Source organism: Cnephaeus nilssonii, assembly GCF_951640355.1.
Source record: "Cnephaeus nilssonii genome assembly, chromosome: 3".
NCBI lineage: Eukaryota > Metazoa > Chordata > Mammalia > Chiroptera > Vespertilionidae > Cnephaeus > Cnephaeus nilssonii.
The window spans coordinates 6740828-6766453 of NC_137074.1; the positions used below are offsets into that span (position 1 = coordinate 6740828).

A 25626-nucleotide genomic window follows, 5' to 3' on the forward strand; every position below is an offset into this window, starting at 1 on the left:
TTTGCCCACTTAAACTGTAGAATTAAATATTTTTACAATACACTCCCCAGAGTTGTATGAACCATGCCTGCCATCCCCATTGGAACATTTTCATCACCCCCAAAGGAAACCCCGTACCCACAGCAGCCACCACCATCTCCCCACCCAGCCCTGGCCACCACTGGTCTACTTTCTGTCTCTACTGATTTATCTCTTCTGGATGCTTCATACAAAAGGAATCCTACAATAAGTGATCTTTTGTGTCTGGCTTCTTTCACTGAGCATAATGCCTTCAAGGCTCATGTGTTGTGGCTCGTCAGAAATTCATTCCTTTAAAGGCCGAATAATATCCTATTGTATGGCTATACCACTTTTTATGTCTCCATTCACCAGCTGATGAGCAGATGTTTTTAATGGAAGGCGTCTACATTTTCAAATAATTCTAAGACAGAATCAACTACCCCCATCCGCTTTAGATTAGCCTCCTGGGTAAGGACCGGCCCTTCACAGGAGACCGCCCCCAGCTCACCTTCTCCTGGGCCGACCTGGCCGCGCTGGAGACTTGCTGCACCACCAGCTCCAGGGGCGGCTGCTGCGGGTCCTCCGCGAAGGACAGGGACAGCGGGCCCTGGAAGAGAGAAGCGCGGTGAGGAGACGCGGGCGCGGTGGCGATGCCTGCTTTTTAGAGGCAATCGGGCTTCTGCTACAAAGCTCTGCAAAGCTAAGAAAAGGTAACAGGGCTCCTTTGAGTTAACCTGTGCTTCTGAGAAGTAGCAAAGGTCAATTATCAGCCGGTGCACACACCTGTGCACGCACCTGTGTGCCCGCTCAGGTTGGCTCGCGCTCAGGGGCAGGTTCAGTTATGGGACAAGGATGGGGAGTGGAGACTCCCAGGAACAAGGGCACATCTGTCACGATGAAGGCAGTGAAGGGGGTCCTGAATGCTCAGGCCCACCATGTAAAGAAACGCAGGCTCTGTGGGGGGTGCCCAGGCTGGCCCATGGGTCCGCGGCTCTGGCACAGCATGTGGCCACGCACAGCGGGTGCCAGGCAGGGCTGTGTCCTCCCTTCCCCTGGTGAGAGCCCTGTTTTTAGAGAGTTCCTTCTTCCTGGGCCCTGGCTGCTGGCACTGCACCTAAGGTGCCCCCTTCTCTTTTCCTACCGCCCCAGGGGTGGGTGGGCAGGAACCCCGGGGCCGGCCACCTCTCCCTGGAATGTGGGACTCCTGGGCTGGCAATGAGCCAGGCTGGCGGCTGCGCCCTGCAGGCCTCCGAGCGGCCAGCTCCTGCCCCCAAGGCTCTTGGATGAACCCAGCCTTCCGCTCTGTCACCCTCTGCACCCTCCCAGTAAACGCCCCCGGGGCTTGTCAGCCCACGTCCATTTAGGTTCTTGCAATTAAAACTCTCCCCGTGAGAGATGTGCGATTAAATTAATATGACCCCCAAGGCAACAAGACTGATGTTTTATGAAAGAACAAACCAGGGCTTGGGTAGCCAACCAGGTCTTGTCCTTTTTAAAATAAATTCTCTTGAGCCCAGTCGGTGTGGTTCAGTGGCTGAGTGTCAACCCATGAACCAAGAGGTCGCAGGTTCGATTCCCGGTCAGGGTACATGCCCGGGTTGCAGACTCGCTCCCCAGTGTGGCGTGTGCAGGAGGCAGCCAATCAATGACTCTCTCTCATCATGGATGTTTCTCTCTCTATATTCCTCTTCCTTCCTCTCTCTTTAAAAAAGAAATCAATAAAAATATATCTTAAAATAATAATAAATAAAATAAATTTTCTCAAGAGGCCAAACACGTATGCCAACAACACAATCTGGAATGAAACTCTTCTTAAACCGCTTCCTGACGTGTATCGTGGTCAAGTAAGTTCTGATTGGCTGCAAGAAAAACGTCCACCCCACAGCTTCCCTCCACTTTCCATCTACCTCAGAGACTCTGTGTGGAGGGCTGGTTCCAGCTATAAGACACGATCGGGTGGGAAAACAAAATTCTGCAAGAGGCGCCCACGCTCTGCTGGCAGGCACAGCCCCAGCGAGAGGCGACGTCACCATCAGGGGCTCCTTCTTAAGAATTCCCCAGGATCCGAAGGAAGTGAACAGGCACAGAACACTTTCAATTCCATGCTTCCCACCTCGCCCTGTTTTAGCAACACCGATCTCACCCCCCAAAAATCATGGGAGGAGAATTAAACCTACTCCCCAAGAGCGATGAAGTCACAGTTTCGGGCCGCTCGGCTGACGCCCTCCAGGGCTGTGCTTGTTCTGGTGCGGCCTGCTGGCCAGGGGTATGCCATGCGCCTAGGGATGACCTGGGTCCGAGTACGGGGTCATCCGGCTGAGAGAACAGCCTCCAGCACGGAGCGCAGTGCCAGGCAGGGAAGCCACCCGTCAGCAGGAGTGGTGACAGCTGCCGGAGGGACAGCTCGGGGGACAATGCGCCTCCTGTCCCAGGCTGAAGAGCCACGGCTGCCGTGAGCAGCCCGGACGCAGGCTCCTGCCCTGGCCATCGGGGGGCGCCGTCCATAGCCTCCTACCTAGGGCAGGCCCCTTATGGATTAAAACCCTGGGAAGATTGTGGCAGGAAAGTTAATGTCAAAAGGCGGTCTCACAAAGGAAATAAATTAAGTCAAAACAAGGACACAGGTTCCCTTTCCCTTCCCAATTGCCTAATCCTCGAGTTTCAGGAAGGCAAGCGTGTGTACGACACCCAACCACGAGCTCCCACACGTCCCGTGCTGCCCATGAGCAGACAGCCCCACGGCAGATGCTACCCTGCTTAGACCAGAGGCAGACTTTCCCCCCCCGGGAATCGCCAGGAAAACACTGGAAAAGGAAAACCATGAGGGGGCCTCGCCCTGCCAACGTCAGCACGCACTGCAGACCCTCCGCGTTTCAAGCTGCGTGGACTGGTACACAAACCCGCACCCAGACCAGCGGACGGGAACAGGAAGTCCCCAACAGACCCAGACACAGGAGCAAACTCAGCAGGGGACAAGGTGGCATCCCGGATCACTGGGTAAAGACAGGTTCTCTCTTTGATCAGGAAGTGGGAGGAGCCCCCGAGGGGAACACCAACACTAGCACATGGACCTAACGGCATTACCAATGGCTACCATAACCCCCCGAAGGGGTGGGGGAACACGGCTCTAGCTTAAGACACTCTGGGAAACAATATCCTGACCGCAGATAAATGCTATAACCTAGGCAGTGAATGTGTTTCTCTACTCTATACTCTAGGGCAGTGGTCGGCAAACTCATTAGTCAGCAGAGCCAAATATCAACAGTACAACGATTGAAATTTCTTTGGAGAGCCAAATTTTTTAAACTTAAACTTCTTCTAACGCCACTTCTTCAAAATAGACTCGCCCAGGCCGTGGTATTTTGTGGAAGAGCCACCCTCAAGGGGCCAAAGAGCCGCATGTGGCTCGCGAGCCGCCGTTTGCCGACCACGGCTCTAGGTGGATGCTAGAATTGACCAGGTAAATAAATACGTCCCAGACAACAAGTACCCGATGCCTCCCTCCTGGAGAAGGAAGGTAAAAACACAGAAAGGGGAAGATAAAATGAACTCGGTGCTGTTGACCTGGAGGCCAAGGGATCCATACAAAGTCATGGTTTTGAAGATACAGACAGAAAGAGAACTACAGACATGTGTGTGAGTGTACAGCACATGTCTGGACGCACATACATTTCCTAGCTCTGTCCACTAAGAAAAAGTCTAGAAGCAATGAGACCCCAGCAGTCATGACCCTGGATCTCGGTCCCTAAACACTTCTCCAAAAGAAGGCAGCGGGGCCGCCTGGAGAAGTGGCTGGATCCAGGGCCGGCAGAGGGGAAAACACAAGATGAGTCCAGGAAAAAAACATCTGTGCAGCCATGAAGGAAGGAAGTGCTAAATATACACACACACATCTCTTTCTGTCTGAAGGCAGAACACAAAGGCTACTACGACAAGGGCTGCTCGCGGCCAAACAACAGTCAACGAAACAACACAGCAAACAGCGAGTGTTGGATTACAACGCACAGGATAAACTCAATAACACGAGCCCACCCTGAGGTAAATAACCAACTAAACACATGCATGGAGGAGGAGCAGCAGTGGCATTCCAATGAATAAATGGAGGAGAGATGAAAACAAAAAACCACCATTAAGCAAACTCCCCAGAAGCAACGGCTGCAGACCCGTCACACAGATGGATGCCAGAGTCCGCGAGCCGAGTGTGAGGAGTCACAGGATGTGCACAGTCTCAGAGTACCTCCACAAGATGTGGAACTCCAGAGGGAATGCCGTACGAGGGGCCATAAGACAGAAGAGAAACCACCTTTACCGAGAGATCAAGGCCCAAGTCCCCGGCAGTAAGTGACAATGACATTACGAACCCCGTGCTTTAGCATACGGAAAGGGGAACATCACTGTTTGCATAACCTCGGTCCAATCATCTAAAAACACCGAATTTGAGGGGCCTGGGGCAAAAGGATAATCAATATCCTTCCAAGTTATCAAGGTTGTGAGAAGCAAAGAAAGAATACTAAACTGTTCAAGACTTCAGGAGGACTAAGGAGAAGCAACAACTTAATGCCACATGGGACCTGAATAGATCCGGGAACAAGAGAAGGATCCTGGTGGAAAAGCTGTGAAATTCACATCACATAAGGTCTTCAGTGCAGTTAAAGGCCATTGCCAATGTTAACATCTTATACTGTTTACAATGTTAACATCATTGTACCGTGAATTATAGTAACATTGTACCAATGTTAATTTCCTGTCCTGTTACAATGTTAACATCATTGTACCATAAATTATAGCAACATGGTGCCAATGTTAATTTCTTGTCCTGTTACAATGTTAACATCATTGTACCGTGAATTATAGTAACATTGTACCAATGTTAATTTCTTGGTTCTGATCATTATGCTATGGTTATGTGAGGCTGAGTGAGGAATATAGGGAAACTCTGAATTATTTTTTTAAAATATTTTTATTGATTTCAGAGAGGAAGGGTGAGGGAGAGAGAGATAGAAACATCAATGATGAGAAAGATCATCGATCGGCTGCCTCCTGCACACCCCACACTGAGGATCAAGCCTGCAACCCGGGCATATGCCCTGACCAGGAATCAAACCGTGACCTCCTGGTTCATAGGTCAACGCCATGCCAACTAGGCTGAATTATTTTTGCAGCTTTTCTGTAAATCTAAGAGCAATTTAAAAAATCACGTTTTTTAAAAGAGACTTGACAAGAAAGCAGCCCACCTTTATTGACGGTATTTACTAAATGCCTCATGGAGATCTCATCTCATCCAGCGTGGATCCTGTTTTTCAGATTGAACCCAAACCTACCCTCTGCTCCAAATGAAGCACAGAGAGGTCAGGACTTGCCCAAGGTCACACAGCCCCAGAGCTTTCGGCCTGAGCAGTGAACACAGCTCTTCCCTGCGGCTCAAGAAGTCCCCTCCCAACTCAGCAGCCCACAGGGGCCGGTGGGAGCCAAGCTAGCTTTGGCTGCGTTTTGGTGAACACTACACCCACTCTTCCTTCCTCTGAGCTCCGGTCTCACTGGGAGAATGGGCGCGTGCAGGGAACAACCTGAACTGGCGCCTACTCCTGGGTTTCACGCGGGCAATTTGCAAAGTCATCAGCGAGCCTCCTTTAATGTTGATTCTTTAGAAGTGAAACACAAAGCACATTAACCAGCTTGTTTTGCCCAGGCTTGGCTGGCTCCCAAGCAGGGAAGGCCTGTGTCCAGATGGGGTGATGCACATGGCCGCTGTTTCTCCCCCCCAAGCGACAAGTTTCTAACAGGCCCTGCCATTCAACCCCCACCCCCCACCCCCACTGCGCTGAGCCTGCCTTGTGCTGGGCACTGGGTGGGCTGTGCCAGGGCAGACAGGGCTCTGGACCCGCTTCCAATTCCATGAGACACAAGGGAGCACAAGGTGCCAATGCTATTTGGGACAAGCACAGTTTGCTGGGGTGGGGGTGGGGCAGCACCCTGGCAAATGGGAGGACAAGGGATCTTCTGAAAGCTTTATGGAAGTTAAAGAAGAAGGAGGTTCAATAAGTATTTGAGACAAAGGGAATATGTTCAAGGAGCAGAACGGAGACCGGTTTGGGGAGGAGGGTGCAGGCAGTGGCCCATTCAGGTCCCTCCTCCAAGGCGGACTTCCCATTCTTGCCAGCTGACTTCTTACAGTGGCCACTGTCGCTGGCCCGGAGTTTGGGTTCCGTGAGCACCCCTCGGAGCTCATTATGTAACAGGAAACCCCTGAAGTCTTATCGCTTCGTTTACTCTTTAAATTGCTGAAGCTCATCTGCAAGTCAGAGCTACTAGTAACGTGCCCTAGGTTCGCCCAGCATCTTTCCCGTTTTCTCCCGAAAACCACAAACTGCCCCACAACCTCGGTCATCTGCGTCTAGAACATCCCTCCGACAAAAACCCTGGGGCAGAGGACTAAAGAAACAAACAGCTTCAGGGCGGCCCACGGCTGGCCAAGTCCAAAAGGCGGCGGCCCCCACGCTGGGGTCAGTGCTCACCATGTGTGGGCACCCGCCTAGGCAGGGAGGCGCTGTCCAGCTCCCCGGCAGGGCTGGCCGGGCCACAAGCGCCTGGTTTTCAGAGTCAGTGAGCTGCTGTGGAGCAGCAACCCAGAGCTTCCCAGGCGGGTGCCCGGGGTGTGGGCCATCGCTGGGGTATCGGGCTGTCGTGGCAAACCATTTTGTAAACGTCAGTGCTGCGCAGGGGAACGGAAGGGACAGCCGCGGTGTTGCTTTTGGATAAGAGGCGTTCCTTCCAAGTCAGTGACTGAGGCGGTTCTAGGCTCTCGGTTCTCACGGCTGAACTGTGATCCGATGAACTGGATCAGGTGTTGGGACATCAGCGTGGAGAGGGGCTGCGGGGTGCGTGACGGACAGCCGGCCTGGGGACGGGTGTGCGTCTGGCAGCCTCTCACTGTGAGAAGCAGCCAGCTTGGGGAGATGGTGAAACATGCAGTGTGCGCCCACACCCCTGCCAACCTACTAGGCCCGGACTGCAGGGGGAAGGCATGTGTGTGTTTTCAAAGCTCTCCGGGCAAGTCACCTGTGCTCCCCAAACACCTGGCATCTGGCCGGCCGGCCGGCAGAGCGGCCATGGCTTCCTCTCTGTCTCTCCAACTCACCATCCTGCCTAATCTAAAAACAGTTTCGGAGTAAGGGTCAGAACCACAGGACCGTCCGACAGGAGGAGCCTGCACTGCCAAGGTGATGGGTCACCCAGAGTCAAAGGAGGCTCCACGGGTTAGTGCTCAAGCCTCAGGTCCCGGAAGAAAGGAGCCCCACGGTTAGAGATGAAACATTAAGCCATCAAACCCTTTTATCCTTCCTTGCTGGGCCTCCGTGAAAGGGATCAGATAGGCCTCAACTTCGAATTTCCTGCCTGCAGGGGACCTGGACCAGGATCTGGGTCAATCCCGGCAGGTCTCTCCAGCTCATGGACCTCAGTCTCCCCTCTGCAGAAGCAAGGGGCTTTGCTAGAAGAGCTTCGGATTCCTTCTGGTCTTAAAATGCAAAGTTGGGGTCAGACAGAATTCAAGAGCTCCCGTCTCCATTCGATAGAGAATCCCACCTTTCACGAAGACGCTGGATATGACTGTGACTTCCAGTGTTCCGCCAACCCCCAGGGACAGGCTGAGAAGTGGGCGTCTCCCCAGCCAGGGCAGAGAGACTGGGCCAGAGGGGGCCGCTAAGCTGTGGCTCTCCGGGCCTCTCTGGCATGGAGCTGAGTCAACCCTAATCTGGGATTAGTGGGAATCGAGTTGGAGGGAGGGCAATGATAAACCGCAGGGCGGGCTGCTGGGTCAGGACAGCCACCAGAGACGCCCGCCTGCTCACCCTTATTGTCATCAGTGCTGCCCCCGCGGTGGCCTAGGACAGGGAGGGTGTGTGACACGTCCGTAGCAGGGAGTTCCCCAGATCCTATCTGCCTGCAACGCCTTCCAGCTGAATTCAAATCAAGCAGCACTCGGCAGGCACAGGGAGCACGTTCAGATGCCATCCCCAGGCACCCAAACTGTCCGGGAGGTCCCTGCCATGCTCTGAGCTTGGACCCCGTCCGTCATGGCGCCTCCCTGGCAGGAGCGTGGAAACTCGGAGGTCCTGACGCTGCAGCGCATGGTCAGCAGCAGACGGAACAGAGAGGACGCAAAGCAGCCAGAGGCCTGTCTCCGCACCCTGGACAGAGCTCCCCTGCTCCCACAGACTCCGGGGATCCGGTGAAAGGTTTTCTTTCGAAACCTCCAGGTCCTTCAAGGTCCTCTCAGCCGTACCTGACCAACCAGACATTCCAGGAGGAACGTGCACCCCCCGGGGCGCAGGAACACCCCGGAAGCAGCGTCGAAGGCAATCCTATTTTCCGAAGCCAATCGAGAAATGCCAGGAAACGAGGCAGAACGGGTTAAGCAGGGCTACCCCAACTCACACATACAAGGCAGGGTCCCGCCTCCGTGCCTGAAACGCCTCCAGATCCTGCAGATCACGCACCCAGCACTCCCTGGAATGTTAAAGGGCGCGGGGACAAGGCTCACACCTGCTCACGCCACCAACCAAGGAACCTGGCCTGTGACGACACCAGCTCCATCAGGGGTCAATGACAGCACCTGGCGTGCTCCCAGGTGTGAGGCCGCACGGCTTCAGGGCTCCCACAAGAAATGGGGTGGTGTCCCCGACCCGGAGACGTCCAGCTCGGAACAGCAGGGGCACATTTTCAAGGCACCATGACAGCTGGCAGTCAACTGACCTTGAGGCCTTTGTTCAGCCAAAAGGCACAATCAGTTTTCAATGGTTCCGAACCGGGTCAGTCTTTGGAGTTGTTGGATGGACGGTCATTTATATGCAAAGCTTTCTTGTCGGTGAAACCCGTGGTGCCAACACCAGGCCCGGGGCCGCTCTGGGACAGGCACCCTGCATTCCCCGTTCCCAAAGCCAAGGTCCCAGGCTTCTCCACCGAGCTGCACGGGCAGGTGCAGGACCATGAAAGCAAGGAGGACCGGCAAAGGCTGGGAGGCACCGCCCAACCCCCCCAGGCCCTACTAATTCCTACTACGGGAATGCCCAGAAATAGGGGACGCCAGGCATCTGTCATTCAACTAAGATGTCTGAAAAGTAAAAATAAGTCACCACGTCCTTAACTACGGAAGAAACAAACCCACGGGAGCGTGCGGCAGCAGTTGGGGTAGGAGGTAGCTGGAGTCCAATCCCGGCTCGGCGAAAGCACAGGCTGTGTGACTTTGGGTGGGTTACTTAACCTCTCTGGCCTCAGCTCCTACCTGTAGTGCTGACAGACCCGGGAGTTGTGAGCGTTCCCAGGACAGGTGCACCTAAAGCCCCCAGTACAATGTCTGGAAGTGGGTGGCTCTCAACGGTCACTAGTTTTATCTGCCAGGGAAGGCAAGCAAACCTCCTAGAAGTCCGTTCCTGGTGAAATCCAGCTCTATAGATGGAAGTATATCTGGGTCACAGTTACTCATACATCAGGTACAAAAGCAGAAAGTGTCCAGCTGGGAACCAGAATCCACCTGGGACTCGGGGAAGGGCCCCTCAGACAAGTCTCTCCCACAGCCAGACACACCTCCTCGGTGGCGGATAAGGTGCAGTCACTTCGTCTGGACTCCCCATCAGGGACGGTCCGCACTCCAGGGTCTTTCTCCAAACTTCCCAGGGTCCCCTCCCACAGGGAAGGCGCCCTTTAGGATCAGTCCGGGGCTGGGGGAGGCTCCGGAGGACGCACCCCGCCATCAGCCGCACCCGGCCCCGCGGCACCACCACGCCCTCCCAGAAACTCACCCCTTGGCGTCCGGCCTCCTGGTTCAGGGCGGCCACCCAGGCGGCCTGCCACTGGCTCCGCCAGCTGTTCAGCCTCAGGATCCAGGACAGCAGCACGTCCGGCTCCGGCTCCGGGCGCGGGGCCTCGCCGGGCTGCGCCGCCCGCCGCGGGGGCCGAGCTCGCGCTCTGGCCAGCGCCCACTGCGCCAGGTACAGGCCCACCGTGCCCAAGGCCACGACGAAGAGCGACACCAAGACCAGCCACTGGACCTCACCGAGCCACGAGTCCAGGCGGGGCATGGTGATGGCGCATACCCGGCGCGCCTCGCCCAACTTCCCAGGGCAGCCCGGGCAGGACGCGGAGCCCGCGGCGACGAGCTCAGGACATCAGCCCGCGCGTGGCCGGCCGGGGGCCGTGGAGGGGCGTCGCGGGCTGGATCTGGGCGGCGGGCGGAGCGGGCCCGCGGCCCGGGACGCGGAGCCGGGAGCAGGGAGCCGGGAGGCCGGGCGGGGCGAGCGGGAGGAAATGCCGGCCCGCGCGCGGCAGCCGCCGCCGGGACTGCGCCCCCAACCCCGCGCACCTGGCAATGGGGACGCGGCGGCCGGCGTTCCCGACTCGGCGTCTGGGCAGCTCCCGGGCCGCGGCCCAGCGCGCTTCCTCCTGCGCGCGCCGCCCCCGGCGTCCCGCCCGCTGCCCAGCAGTGGCCGGAGAGGCTGCGGCCGGGGGCGGGGAAGGGGGCGGGGCCGAGTCCTAGGGGGCGGGGCCAGGGTCGCTGGCGCCCGGGTCGTCCCCGCCCCCTTAAAGGCCCAGCTACCCCCGGCCCCGGTGGGCACCACTCCGGCCGCGATTCGGGACTCCCGCCCCGCCACGTGCGTGCAACACCAGCCCCTTCCCGCGACTTCCTGCGGACCGCGGACCGCGGCGGCGCGGTGGCCCTGCTGGGCGCGCCCGGCGCGTCTTTCTCCAGCGCTGACATGCTCCCGGCGTGGCGTCGCGACTGCGCGGGGTGCGGGACTTTCCAATTAGTCAGCGGGATTCCAGGGAGACTGCGGGGCCGGCTGTCTCGCCCTCCCTGTGCGCGCGCGCGTGCATGTGTGCGTGTGCCTGAGTGTGCGCACGCCTATGCGCGCCTTCGCGTGTGAAAAGGTGATTTCTGGGATCACCATCTGCCCACCAGCAAGATGGTGCCTGGTTTTAACATACTTGGAAAGTCCCTAGAAATCCCTGACTCCGCACCCCAAAGTCAGGAGGGCCTGAAGACTCAAGGGGATGTGTTGTTTGTGAAGCAGCATGTGCGCACGCAGGTGTCTGGCAAACCTCTGCGCCTCTCACCTATCAGTGAGCCCGCATCATTAGGAAACGCTGCAAAACACTAGCCTAGGATCCCCCAGGGCCTAAATAATACAATAATGATTCCCTGGTATATTCTGCAGCTGTCTGGAGGGGATTTGACCTTGAAGTGGGTTGGCTAGACCTGAATGAACACAGCCTTTTGTGACCTAGCCAGGGTCTGCTGATGGGCCAGTCTGGTGGGTAAGCAAGTGGTGATTCTGGCTCTGCCACTACAGCAGGGGGGTCCTCACTGGTTCCTCGTGGGCCCCTTCCTACCACGAGCTGAGTAGAGAGAGTCCAAGCCTTAGAACCTGGCTCAGGGGGAGTTTGCTAAGAAGCCTGGCTAGTTTGGCAGATCAGAGATTAGGATCTCAATCTGGTTCCTAGGCCTGAGGCATTCATTGTCACCTATTATGCAAAATCCCTGGAACAGGAGAGCAAAGAGAACCACAGGTATGATGATGAATCTGCCCTGGATACCAAGTATTAAAGAGGAGGAGTGAAGAGCCACCTAGAAAGGGGGAGGTTGGCGTGTGTGTGTGTGTGTGTGTGTGTGTGTGTGTGTGTGCGCGCGCGCGCGCGCGCAAAGGCCCTGAGGCCTGCATGTAGCTTCGCGCCCCTGAGGCAGCGAGTGCAAGGTCATGTGTGATGGCTGGAGGCAGTCAGGGGTGGGGTGGGGTGGGGGAGGGGCTGCGACTAGAGCACCTGAGCTGTGGGTAGTAGATGGAGCCACTGAGAAGGAGAAGCGACACACTATCTGAAGCACAGACGGAACAAAATTGAATTGTGCAAATATCACTCCGAGCAGCAGGCAGAGGAGGCGGGGCTGGAAGGAAGTGGAGGGGAAGAGAGCTTAGCGAGAGGGTAACCCCAGGGTCCATGAGGAGGGTTTGGCTGGGCCCTCACAGGCGAGGGTATGCCTCGCTTAGAGGCTGGTAGCCAGGAAATGAGACTGAGTTTGAAATTGTGGGCAGAGAGCAGTGGAGGGCAAAAGAAGTTTACGTCTGAGAGCCCCGGTCTTCTCTGAGAAGGAAGGAATTGGGAGGCAGCTGGACCGAGAGCCCTTGTGGGGAACAGAACAGGCAGCTGGCAGGGAGCTGAAATCATCGGGGTGCCCAGGTGAGCTGGGCAGGGGAGAACCAGCTGTTACCAGGCGGGTCTGATACTAGAAAGTGGAACTAAAGTGATCCTGTGAGCTTCCTACAAGTCTCCTGGCCATTGAACACTAGCTGTCTCTTCAGCTCGCAGGTCCTTAAGGGTTAGGGCAGTGGTCGGCAAACTCATTAGTCAGCAGAGCCAAATATCAACAGTACAATGATTGAAATTTCTTTTGAGAGTCGAAAACCGACTTCTGCACATGTGCCACGAAGTTTCAATCACACTGTTAATTAGAGGCTTGCTTCAAATAAGAAGAGATTCCCAGCCTGGCCAGTGTGGCTCAGTGGTTGAGCATCCACCTATGAACCAGGGGGTCACGGTTCAATTCCTGGTCGGGGGACATGCCTGGGTTGTGGGCTCAACCCCCAGTAGGGTGCACTGGTATTTTGTGGAAGAGCCACACTCAAGGGGCCAAAGAGCCACATGTGGCTCGCGAGCCACAGTTTGCAGACCACTGTGTTAGGGGAATGGCTCTCCTTTCCTTAATAAATCTCTTCTTTAAAAAAAAAAGTATTTTTATTGATTTCAGAGAGGAAGGGAGAGGGAGAGAGAGGTAGAAACATCAATGATGAGAGAGAATCATTGATCAGCTGCCTCCCTCATGCCCCCTACTGGGGGTCGAGCCCACAACCCAGGCATGTGCCCGGATCAGGAATTGAACCGTGACCTCCTGGTTCATAGGTGGATGCTCAACCATTGAGCCACACTGGCCAGGCTGGAAATCTCTTCTTATTTGAAGCAAGCCTCTAATTATTTTCCGATCTGCAGCCAGACCTATGCAGTTGAATAATTCAAGTCCCGCTGGCCCCCTTGCCAAAACCCAGGGATGCTAGATGCCCCGGACTCCCCGTCTCCCTATTGCAGCATGAGTCCACGTGCACACGTGCGCACTGGCTGTTAGCCATGTTGGCAGGTACGAGAGGGCCCGCCCTGTGTGACTGGTGGAACCAGTCTCCTTCCTCGCCCGCCCGTGTCTCTAAGGCATGCTAACCCCTGGCTCACTTAGAGGCTTGTAACAAACTATAAGCTAACAAACACCTCCGGTTTGGGATGTTTACAAAGGAATGTACACATTTAGGTATCGAATTACTTCTGCGTAGAACCAAGGAGAGGGAGAATAAGGGATGACCTGGGCTTACAGGAAAAATGCAGCAAAATATGCAGTAGGCATACATCTATGAAAAACACCACGCTGGCCCCACTTCTGCTCCCCGTCCCATTCACCCAGGGCGTGGAGGCCCGGGGTGGCTCAGCTCTCCGTAAGGGCAGCATTTTCCCCACACGTGGTGACATTCCCTGTTCCTCGCACACTGCCCTCTCCTCCACTCGGTATCCCTCCAACCCAAGGAGCCCAGCAGTGACCCTGGTTCTCGCCCACCACTCCTTCCGAAGAGTCGGGCCCTCCATGCTCTGCTCTGCAGAGGCTCTTTGCTGATTTTGACACCCCCAGCGGAAACCCATGCTTCGAATCCTCCGATGCGCTCCTGTTGAGTGTCTGTGAGCAGGTGGGGAGTGCTGGGGGGTCTGGGCGCTGGCCGTTGCCCCCATCCCGGCTCTCAGGCCGAGGTGGTGGTGATGGAACCAGCTCGCCGGGGCCCAAGGAACTCATCTTCACATCAACCTACAGGACCCACCAGGAGCAGCCACCTTCCTGGAATATTCCAGAAGGCATCACGCTGAACCTTGGATCAGGTGGGTTCCAGGGGGACAGGGAGGAAACAGCAGAAACCCTATTTCAAAATTCCTCTTCAGCATATTCTCCGGTGACTGGCTGTGTGATTGGAGCACAGGCCACAGGAGTAAACGCTCCATTGTTCTAATTTTCATTTTTAAATGTTTCTAAAATGCTCTTCGTGTGGACAAGTATTGCTTGCAGGGTGCTTCGCCCAGTCACCCACCTCTCGTGCCTCATTGATGCATCCAGGATGGAAGGATTTGAATGTCTTCCCCACCCCCGCCCCGGAGATGCTGTGATGATGTTGCATTTTTATTTATTTTTTTTTTTTTAAATATATATTTTATTGATTTTTTTACAGAGAGGAAGGGAGAGGGATAGAGAGCTAGAAACATTGATGAGAGAGAAACATCAATCAGCTGCCTCCTGCACACCCCCTACCGGGGATGTGCCCGCAACCAATGTACATGCCCTTGACCGGAATCGAACCTGGAACCCTTCAGTCCGCAGACCAACACTCTATCCACCAAGCCAAACCGGTTTCGGCTGATGATGCATTTTTAAAAATTTATAAACATGTCCAGTGTTATCGATGCTTCGTATCTAGATTCAAAGTAATACTTATTCATTTCGAAATTAGTCATTACCATTGAATCAGATATTCTTATGAGTTTATAAAAATACGTAGCAAAAATGGGATGTATGCATAAATACTTGTTCAAGATTTTGTTACATTTACAGTGAAATAGGTGGTTGCCAGAGGGAAGGGGGTGAGGGGGGAAAGGGGTCCTCCTACATGGTGACAGGAGAAGGTTTGACTTCGGGTGGTGGGCACACGGTGCAATATAAAGATCTTGTAGCATAGACACCCACACCTGAAACCTATACGTTCATGTTGACCAATGCCACCCCAACCAATTTAATTTTTAAAAAAATCTGAAGAATTATTGTAAATCTGTGGAAGAGGAAAGGAGGGGTCCCGGGGGGTTGTCGTTCGTCTCTAACTCGGCGGAGGGGCTTCTCTGCTCCGTAGCAGTTTGCATGACGAGGGTGACGACGAGGGTGGCGGTGGTGGTGATAGCTTGAACGACCAGGTTACGCCCGATGCCCTGACGGACCTGAGCCCTGGGCCCCGGCAGGGCTTCGATGGCTGGCCTGGGATGGACAGACGACCTGTACGTACAAACGGCCTGCTTCCTCCCGTGGCCCTGAGGGAAGACATTCCGAGAATTCCCTGTTAGCAAAATGCTTTTACGCTTTGGCTCCGTGCCCTCAGCTGTGGGTCCGTGTGGACATTTGACCCAATCTCCTTGGCTACAATCGCACGGGCTTAGTCATTTCCACCGTCCGGAGGCTCGGGTGTGCTTTGGGTCAGTTTCCTGTCATGCCCTCGGGTGGACTGGGGGAGCCCGGAACCCAGTCAAAGGTCACCTGTGGTCAGAGCCGGGCCCTGAGCCAGAAGGCTCCCTGGGGGCCGGAATGGTCCTGCCGATCATTTGCGTGGCTTGTTGAGACTTCGCTCAGGGTGCCTTCCTCGGAGAAAAGCAACCATCGGCCTAACGCACACTCCCAAGCACAGCGTCAGAAGGGCCGGGAGCCAGATCCTGAGCCTGAGGCTGGGCCACAGGCCAGCTGACCCTGGCAGGAGGGACTGGGATAGAGACGGAAGTCACCATCCAGCAAGCTCCTTTTCCCAGCAGCATCTCTGCACGTCCCTGTGCTGGGGGTCCCCACAGGTGCACCCCGAGAGGTGGGCAGTCGGCAGGCGGGCACAGAGGCTGTGGCTGTGTGCAACAGACACAGAGTTGGACTTGATGGGCTCACTCAGTTTTCATGGCTACACGAGGAGGATGGCATTATCTGTTTTATTTTTTTTATTTTTATTTTTTTAATTGATTTTTTACAGAGAGGAAGAGAGAGGGATAGAGAGTTAGAAACATCGATCAGCTGCTTCCTGCACACCTCCTTCTGGGGATATGCCTGCAACCAAAGTATATGTTCTTGACTGGAATCGAACCTGGGACCTTTCAGTCCGCAGGCTGACGCTCTATCCCAGTGATGGCGAACCTATGACACGCGTGTCAGCACTGACACGCGTGGCCATTTTTGATGACATGCGGCCGCTGAGGCGCCACATGCCGAGGATGAAACATTTGCTGCTCCTGAGGATGAAACATTTGCGAAATAATGTTTTTTCCTCAAAGTGACACACTACCCGAGTTATGCTCAGTTTTTTGGTGAAGTTTGACACACCAAGCTCAAAAGGTTGCCCATCAATGCTCTATCCACTGAGCCAAACCGGTTAGGGCGCATTATCTGCTTTAAAGGTGAGGAAGCTGAGTTCAGAGAGGCTGAGTCACTTGTCCAAGGCCACACAGTGGGAAAGTGGCAGACAGAGTCTGACCCCAGGGGAGGGTTGACCCGGATCGAGTTCTATAGAGCAAACAGATTCTACTGAAAAGACAAACACGTGACAAGGTGGAAATGAGGGGTCGCCTCTCTCCTGTCCTGGAGCAGAGACCCGTCTAAGAAGATGAATTGCCTTTTGTGTTCTCCAGTCCAGGAGACACGAAGTCTTTCAAAGCAGAGGGGAAGGAAGTTCGCTGGGGTTCATTCCAGGGACTCGTGTGGAACTTTTGCTGAGTCCCAAGCCTTTTCTGAGTAAGACAGAGAGGAGTCCCACCCCAGTGCCTGCCCTGGAGATGGCCGGGCGGTCAGATCACCACCCTGCATGTGCCCCAAGGAGGGCTCCCCAGGCTAATCCCACCCTAGGAGTAAACAACCACCGGCATGCCTCAGTGGAGGAGCATCGACCTATGAATCAGGAGGTCCTGGTTCGATTCCCGGTCAGGACACATGCCTGGGTTGTGGGCTCGATCCTCAGTGTGGGGTGTGCAAGAGGCAGCCGGTCAATAGTTCTCTCTCATCATTGATGTTTCTCTCTCTCTCTCTCTCTCTCTCTCTCTCTCTCTCTCTCTCTCTCTCTCTCTCTCTCTCCCTTCCTCTCTGAAATCAATAAAAATAGCCAGAACCGGTTTGGCTCAGTGGATAGAGTGTCGGTCTGCAGACTGAAGGGTCCCAGGTTCGATTCCGGTCAAGGGCATGTACATTGGTTGCAGGCACATCCCCGGTAGGAGATGTGCAGGAGGCAGCTGATCGCTGTTTCTCTCTCATCGATGTTTCTAGCTCTCTATCCCTCTCCCTTCCTCTCTCTAAAAAATCAATAAAATATATTAAAAAAAAAAAAGATGAAATCAATAAAAATATATATTTAAAATAGAGTGAACAGCCAACAGGTGCCCTCACGTAACTTGAGAGCCTGAGTCACGCCGTGCTGCAGGGAGGCGGCGGGCAGGGTCAGAGGCAGGGCTGCCAGCCTGCTGCGGGCCAGCAAGTCTGCCAAGCGCCTGCCCTGGGCCACCCTATGGCGTGGCCCCTGCCACTCAGTGCCCACGCCAGGCAGGAGGAGGAATGTGACCCAGATGGCAGCCTCCCTCCCTGCCAGGTGGCTCAGGGAGGCCTCCCAAATGATTGCCCAAGAGCGAGGTGGTTTGGCAATTGTGCCTGCACCCAAGGCCGGGACCGGCCTGATGAATGAAGAGACTTAGCCTCGTATGTTCTATATGCGGAAGAGGTACCTTCAGGGAGGCAGGCACCTACACTGTATGGTTTCCCTGACGTAAAGAATGCTGTCCCGCCCTTGTTTACTGATCCCTGAGCCCCCACTGTTGGAATCAGATGTGGCTGCCGTGTGGATGCCGAGGTTGTGGGGATTCTTTTGGTGGTGAGGGGAGAGGGGCGGGAGGGGGGGGGGCTGGTGGGAGTGCATGCTGAGGAGGAGAGAGATGAAGGCACAAAAGACAGGTTGCCCACCCCAGCCCTCGCCCTTGTTGGGACTTTGCTGTGGCTGCATTAGAGGCTCCAACCGAGGGTGGCTGCTGTGGGACCTTCTTGCTGGGGACGGACCCCTGGGCCACACAGAGGGGCGCTGCTCGGGCTTCTCAGATCCTGCAGGAGGCGCCTGTTCGGTGCCATGGGTTTGGCCTGTGCTGACGTCAGAATAACGCAGGCTTGACGGATGGCTCAGCCAAGCCCTGTGAGCAGCAGGGAAGGTCAGAGCTCAGCACCCGGTGTGGGGCCCCGGCCAGGCACACTCCGCGTGAGTAACGTTTGGGCCTAAAATTGTCCTTGGTGTTATGTGTCATTTTTTTTTTTTTAAAGCCTTGCTGGGCACAAGGATAGAATCAACTAAATATCTGCAGGGATAGTGAGCCTCCTGAAGAGCTAAAGGAAACTACTATGAAAGGGCTCTAAAAATAGCCCGGCAGTAGCCACCTTCCTGCAAATAATTAATGTGCTCATTACAAAGGATTGTTATCTACTGGCCTGGCTCGCCAAACCGTCCAGTGAGACAGAGCGAACAATTCTGCTGGTTCGGAAAATACCGGAGCCTGGAAACAACTGATCCGGCGATTAAGAGAGGAAAACACGGATGCCTTCTGCTGGCCTAGCACTTTGCGAGAATCTCTGTAACGGGACACCCACCGGGACACCTGAGCCCCGGCTTCCCTGCCTGCCTGGCCCCTGCCAGCCGTCCCCGTGGGATTCAAGTGAGCGGACACACGCGTTCACTGCAGTTTCATTTCTCACCGGTTCTGGTGGAGCCTCCTCCCCCTTTCCCAGCCAGGCCATCAGGGTGGGAGGTGTGCCTGTCCGGTCCCACGTGAGGTCACCAGCATCTTCTGGATGCATCATTTCCTGGCAGAGTCACCTTTGGAAGCTCAGCCAGCTCCCCCTCAGAGAGCCCTGCTGAGCCTGAGCCCAGGGAGGAGGAGCCAGCAGAGCAGGGGCCCCCACCTGGGACCCCAGTTCCTTCCCCATCCAGTCCGCTCTGGTTCTCCATGAGTTAAGGAGCCACGGAAATGAAGCCAGGAGCGCTCAGGAGGGGGGCAGCCCCGCCCTTGCCCTCCCCGCGCTTCCCCAGGTGACAGGAAGGAGGCCACTGATGGGCCTCAGGGGGAGACAAAGGTCCCTCTCCGTCCCGCCCTCGCTGTTCGTGTGAGCACGTGATGATCCTGCCGCACGTGTGTTCAAAATGCCCAGCTCCTTCCTGTAGATGGTGTGAACGCCATGCTTCTCTGCCAGCAAGAGGGAAACAAGGTGCCCTGGGCACGCCCTGCCCCCTCCCGTCCAGGAAAGCGAGGGCAACACCAGCAGCCTCTCCAAGGCACAGCCCAGCTTCCCTGGGCGGAGGGGACCCTGCAGGCCCGCCCCTAAGGAACAGGCCAGGGACGGCCAGGTGAGGCCCGTATGTGTGCCCCCTTGCTCTGGGGCAGGAGCAGCCGGGCGGGCTGGTGGCCACGGTCACCAAAGAGCAGCATGGAACGCCCCGGGGTTGCCGATGATGGGGAGCAGTCGGAAATGAGATCCCACAGTGAACAGAGCCTTCCAGGGAAACCAGACAAAGAACGTGCCGGGAGTAAAGGGTGATGCGGGGAAGCTGGTCTGCTTTGGTTCTAACCGCACGGTCTCAGGAAGGCATGCCAACACGCCCATAGGAGGGGGTGTTAGGCTGGGGACACGGGGCACCCGCAAAGCCCCCTGCCAGGCGATGTCATTTATCTCTGCATCCCTTCCAGCTGTCACCCCAGGCTGGCCTTCCTGACACAGCCACGGCGTTGTTTCTCACGTACTTTTGAAGGTGTTTCTTGATGTCTGACGGACGCAGAGAAGCGTCGATGGGATTTCAGAATCTCATTAATCCACCCTAACTTGCTATCCCGGATATATTAACCCATTCTAACTTACTAACCCGGGTATATTAATCCACCCTAACTTCCTACCCCGGGTATATTAATCCATCCTAGCTTTCTTTTTAAAAAATATATATTTTATTGATTTTTTTACAGGGAGGAAGGGAGAGGGAGAGAGAGCTAGAAACATCGATGAGAGAGAAACATCGATCAGCTGCCTCCTGCACACCCCCTACTGGGGATGTGCCCGCAACCAAGGTACATGCCCTTGACCGGAATCGAACCTGGGACCTTTCAGTCCGCAGGCTGACGCTCTATCCCACCCACCTCCATCCCACCCACCTCTACCCCACCCCCCACCTCCATCCCATCCCCTACCTCCATCCCAACCGGTTTTGGCCATCCTAACTTTCTAACCCGGCATATTAACCCATCCTAACGTCCTAACGTGGTATATTAACCCACCCTAACTTGCTACCCCATGCATAATGTAGATCTGGCACAGCCTTTCTTTCTCGGGCGCCCACTAAGTTTTTTCTTTTTAATTGTGGCCTTGCCCATGGTCGATTCAGTATTCTTCCAGCTTTGATTTGGTGTGTAAATTTGATCAGAATCAGTGTGCCATCAAAGTCTTCACTCAAGAAATGGGGTGAGCGTTGGTTGCGGCCTGGGAGAGGTGGTACGGGACACTCACCAACCGTGGCCTGGACCCTCAGCCTCCCTTCCTGAGGCCGGATCTCCAAACCACAGAGTCCTGTTACCATGACTATGTCTAGGGTTACTGTTCTGACAACCAGATCCACCACGGAAATAAGGCTACTTATTTTCATTCATTCGTCTGTTCGCTTGTTCGTTCGTTCATTCAGCATCCCTTGGGCTCCCAGCCTGTGCTGTGCCAGGTGCTGCCGTCCCAGGCCTGAGCCACACCTGGCAAGCTGCAGTCCCCTCTTCCAATCCTCCTGACCCACTTTGCCTCAGTGGCACCAGGTGTCTCTGCCCTGGGTGTCTTTGTCGCCTCCACGTGGGACTGTCACACATTCTGGAACACAGGTAAACCTTGAAATGACGGGCATTAACATGCTCTTGGACAAGCCTTGAGCAGTGGTGACAGCAGATGAAGGGCAAACACTGCCTTCTCGGTGTTCCCCTCTCAGGCCCCCCCACCTGTCTGTAGAGGTTTGGGGAGCCCCCACCTGTTCCCTGAAATCGCTTCCAAAAATAAACCACCGGGCAGCAAACTATTGTTCCTTGGGGAGCCAGCTAAGGACTCCCTGAGGGGCTCAGGGCCTAGTGGGACAGACAAGGTAACCCCAAACGAATAGATACCAAACAATATGCTAACAGGGGTATTTCACAAAGCGTGGGGGGAACAGAGGAAGGAGAGCCCCAACTCTGTTGGGGGGCAGTTGACCTGGGCCTTGAAGAGGAAGTGGGGGTGGGAGGGACAGGCCCTCTAGACCTCAGGTTCAAAGGCCAGGAGGCACACCCCGCTGTGCCGGTGGTTCTGGCTGGATCGGGATAATGGCACCAGGTTTGGTTGGCCTGAGATGAGTTCGGAAACGAAGGCAGTGCCTGGTCAGAAGTGGGCTTACAGAGAGTGAGGTTTTGTCCAAAGGAGAACTGCCCGAGGGTTGGAGCACAGGGCGGCATCATCAAGTTTGTGTGCTGCTCAGAGCCTGCTAGTCAGGGCGGGCCGGGACAGGCGGCTTCAGGGCCATCTGGGAGCTTGTCAGAAATTCGGACTCCCAGGCCGCACCCTAGAGCTGAGGAGTCAAAACCTGCATTTAAATTAGAGCCGGGGAATTTCAGTGCCCGGTGCAATTTGAGAAGGCAGTCCTAGGACACTTTGCAGTGGGGGTGGAGGTGGGTGGGGTGGGGTAGAGGTGGGTGGGATGGAGGTGGGTGGGATGGAGGTAGGGGATGGCGTGGAGGTGGGGGGTGGAGGTAGGGGGTGGGGTGGGACACTGGAGCTCAGGGCTCTGCTGTGAGACTTGAGGAGGCAGAGGGCTCGGTGGCATCTTAAGGAATCTGGCCGGGTGAGACCGGAGGAACACAGACAGGTCTCATCAAGGGTGGGGTGACATACCTCATGGAAATGTAGGGTGAGAGCAGCTTGGAGGGGTGACGGTGCATTTTGATGGGACAAGCCACATTTAAGGTGCTGGCGAAGGGGCTGAAACTTGAAAACCAGAGGTGTCCCTGGGAGCTGATCTGAGTGAACTGCCGGCATGGGGTCTTCACTATTTCCTAATCTTTGCAAACTGGATGCTGAATGATCCCGTCTAAATTTTGGTCAGGGATCAATGTCCGTATTATCAGACTAAAATTTTCCGTGTGAAAAAGCAGGGTATTTACACTTTCTCCTTTCATTGGCACCTTATACCAAGATCTCAGGGTGTGGCCCCCAAATAGCACCCCTCTTCGTCACCTGGGAGCTAAGTTGGGAGTGAAGTATGAGTGAACAGGAGTGCAAACTGTCACCATCAGTACCAGTGAACTAAGCTGACTCGGCCTGAGACCTCTGAGCTGAGTTGGTTAGCTGAGCCCCCAGATCAGGTAGATCCAGGCACCCAACCCCAGGCAGCGCCTTCCTAGTTACACACCTGTTCCTCGGAATCTGCCAATCACAGAGCCACACCCCCTTCCCAGGGGCAGCTTGGGAAAGATAAAGGGCCACGTTAATGGGTGCTCCATCTCAGGAGGGAGACAGGGGTTGTTGGGGAGATACTTTCCCACCATGTACCTGTTTCTGCTCACCTGGCTCGGGACAGTGATTCTGTTGTCACACCTGCAGGCTCTGGTGACTCCCCTGGGCCTGCAGACCTGGCCTGAGTGCAGATCAAAGGGCTCTTCTTTGGCTACAGCGCCCCATCCTGACCTGCTTAGTGAGGTGGAGCCCCAGAGCAGCAGGACGGGAGCTCTCCCTGGGTCCCCCAACTCCAGGGCCTCCTTTAGGGACATGCTGGAAGGTCCCCGTCTGTCTCCAGCTGGCCCTGTATTCTCTGGAGCTCTGTGGAACCTTCCTGGAGATGAGGGGGTGTCTCTGGGGTCCTGGTTTCCACTTCTCCATCCCCCACTGCGTCTCTCAGGCAAGTCTGTACACCTCCCACAGAACTGCTGCTCTGAGCCACCTCCCATCATGGAATTAAAAAATATACATATTTTATATGTATATAATATATATTATATATGTATATTATATAAATATATACATATATATCTATACTAATAAAAGGGTAATATGCTAATTAAACAGGACATACTTCTGGACAAAGCCACGGTGATGGGGGCTGAGGCAGAGGTGGCTAGGGGCAATCAGGCCGGCAGGGGAGGGCTGTTAGGGGTGATCAGGCTGGCAGGCAGGTGAGCAGTTAGGAGCCAGTAGTCCTGGATTGTGAGAGGGATGTCCGACTGCTGGTTTAGGCCCGATCCCTGCAGACATCCCTCAAGGGGTCCTGGATTGGAGAGGGTGCAGGCCGGGCTGAGGGACCCCCCCACCCATGCATGAATTTCATACACCGGGCCTCTAGTGATTTCAGAGAGAGGAAGGGAGAGGGAGAGGGAGAGAGTGATAGAAACATCAATGATGAGAATCGGCTGCTTCCCGCACCTCCCCCTCACTAGGGATGAGCCTGTAACCCAGGCATGTGTCCTGACTGGGAATGGAATTGTGACCTCCTGGTTCATGGGTTGACACTCAACCACTGACCAACACTGGCCTGGCTCCTCCTATCTTTCTTTAAAATTAATTTTTATTTATTTATTTATTTTAAAATATATCTTTATTGATTTCAGAGAGGAAGGGAGAGGGAAAGAGAGAGAGAAACATCAATGATGAGAGAGAATCATTGATCGGCTGCCTCCTGCACGTCCCCTAATGGAGATCAAGCCCACAACCTGGGCATGTGCCCTTGACCAGAATCGAACCTGGGACCCTTCCGTCCGCAGGCTGATGCTCTATCCACTGAGCAAAACCAGCCAGGGCTAAAATTAATTTTTAAACAGCCTCATTGCTCCTGTGTGGGGCAGCAATGGGCCTTGGCTGGGAGCTTGTTCTCAGAACCAGAACGCAGAGTGCTGAGCCCTCCCAGCCCTGGGAAGGCAGATCCTGCATTTTCCCCGGATGCCCCTGTGACGTGCATTCTGGAGCTTGGCTGCATGCTAGGATCTGTAGAGACATCTGAAGATACAGCAAACTCCCTCATGCCTGGAGCTCACGCGAGGGCTTCAGATGGGTCTGCAATGGGCCTGGAATTGCTCACTTCCTGTTTACTTTGGATGTTTACTGAAGTTTAACAGGCATAAAGGAAAGTGCACAAGTCACGTGTTCAGCTCCCTGTGTTTTCCCCAATGGGCCGCACCCCTGTAACCCAGATGAGGAATCAGAGCGTGACCAGTATCCAGGAGCCCGCAGACTCCCTCCTGTCACTACCCTCACCCTCCAAAGGTAACCAGATGCTGACTTCTCACAGCCCTGGTTCTGCCTGCTTTGTTCTTGCTGTAAGCCGGGCCAGACGGTCTGTTCTCTCCGTGTGTGCTTCCTGTAGTGTGGTGTGTGCTGTGGTTGATCCATCCCCTGCTGTGTGGAAGTCCCAGATGTGGACGCACCACGATTCTTCTACTGCCCACGGGCATTGGGTTGCTTCTAGTTTGGGACGATGGTGAATGTGGCACCTGGGTCTCTTAACGGTTCCTCTGGGGATTTTAATGTCCAGCCAGGTTCAAGAGCCACCGGCCCACACAAAGCTGCCACACCTGTTGGGAAGGAGCGTGCACCTTCGCAATGGCAAGCCAGTGGGCACCTTCTGCCTAGCATGCTTCAAAATCCCATACTCCCAGGAGGGCAATGTTCAGCATAAAAAATATCTGTACAAATAGCTTGGGCAGTGAGCCACTCTTACCAGGGAATAGAGAGCACCCTCCCCAAGTCCAGGTTCCCAGACATCAGCCAAGGGCCAACCTTGTAAACTTTCTAAAGCAGCCTGGTTAGAGGGACACGCTCCGGCACACTCTGCCCCGCCCTGCAGAGTCCCAGCTCCAAGGGAAAGCCATGCTCAGTTCCCTAACTGTGTCACTGACCCAAGGCTCAGGGTTCCTAGACAGTGAGGCCATGAGCCTCTGCCTGCAGGCAACCCACTCCTGAGTTTTGTTAGCTTCTTGGGGGCAGGCTGGGGAGGGGGCTCAGGAAATCCCACTACTTCCTATGGATCTGGTAATTCACCAGAAAATGTATCTTATTAAAAATCAAAGTGCTCCAACCTGCCGGTATGGCTCAGTGGTTGAGGGTTGACCTATGCACTAAGAGGCCGCTAAGAGGCCGCCGTTCTGTTCCCGGTCAGGGCACATGCCTGATCCCCAGTGTGGGGCGTACAGGAGGCAGCCGATGGATGATTCTCTCTCATCATTGATGATTCTATCTCTTTCTCCCTCTCCCTTCCTAAGAATCAATAGAAACATCTTTTGGAAAAAAGGATTCCAAGTGCTCCCAAAGTAGGAAATCTCCTTGGAGCAACTAATTCATCACGTGTCAGAAATGAAAGTACTTTCTATTTATTTTAAAGGAATTTTTAAAAAATCCCAATAGAATCCCTAGTCTCAGTCATCGGGCTAAAAAACAAACATAAACGTCGGGAGGCTGTCAGCCACGGGACAGCTTTTCTAGCAGAGATTTGGAAGCCCAAGTTTCCCTCTCGACCTGGGGTCTGTTTCTCTTGGCTGCATGCATAGCTGCCTGCCTCGTTTCTTCCTTTAATCGGGGCTGACTTATCCAGTAAGCACGGTGTTTATGGCCTCTGGTGCTTTTAGGAACCACAAAAATGTTCTTTTTTTTTTTTTTTAGGAACCACAAGAATATTTAAATTTCCTTAAAAATCAGAAAGAAGAAAATGTGCTCTGGGTGGAAGAAAATATTTTAATTTTTAATCCTGC

At 54.8% G+C, this 25626-nt stretch overlaps 1 protein-coding gene across 1 annotated transcript in view; it reads right to left on the bottom strand.

The window, feature by feature from the left end:
• The window catches only part of C2CD2 (C2 calcium dependent domain containing 2), a 57777-nt gene extending 47310 nt beyond the window's left edge, over nt 1-10467 (bottom strand). Inside the window, exons 1-2 of the mRNA XM_079767102.1 lie at nt 9801-10467; nt 509-607 (exon numbers count right to left, since the gene is read on the bottom strand). Coding sequence (XP_079623228.1) covers nt 509-607; nt 9801-10079 — 378 coding nt within the window. The 5' untranslated portion in view covers nt 10080-10467. The remainder of the gene's footprint in view (nt 1-508; nt 608-9800) is intronic.
• Nucleotides 10468-25626: the final 15159 nt, after the last annotated feature.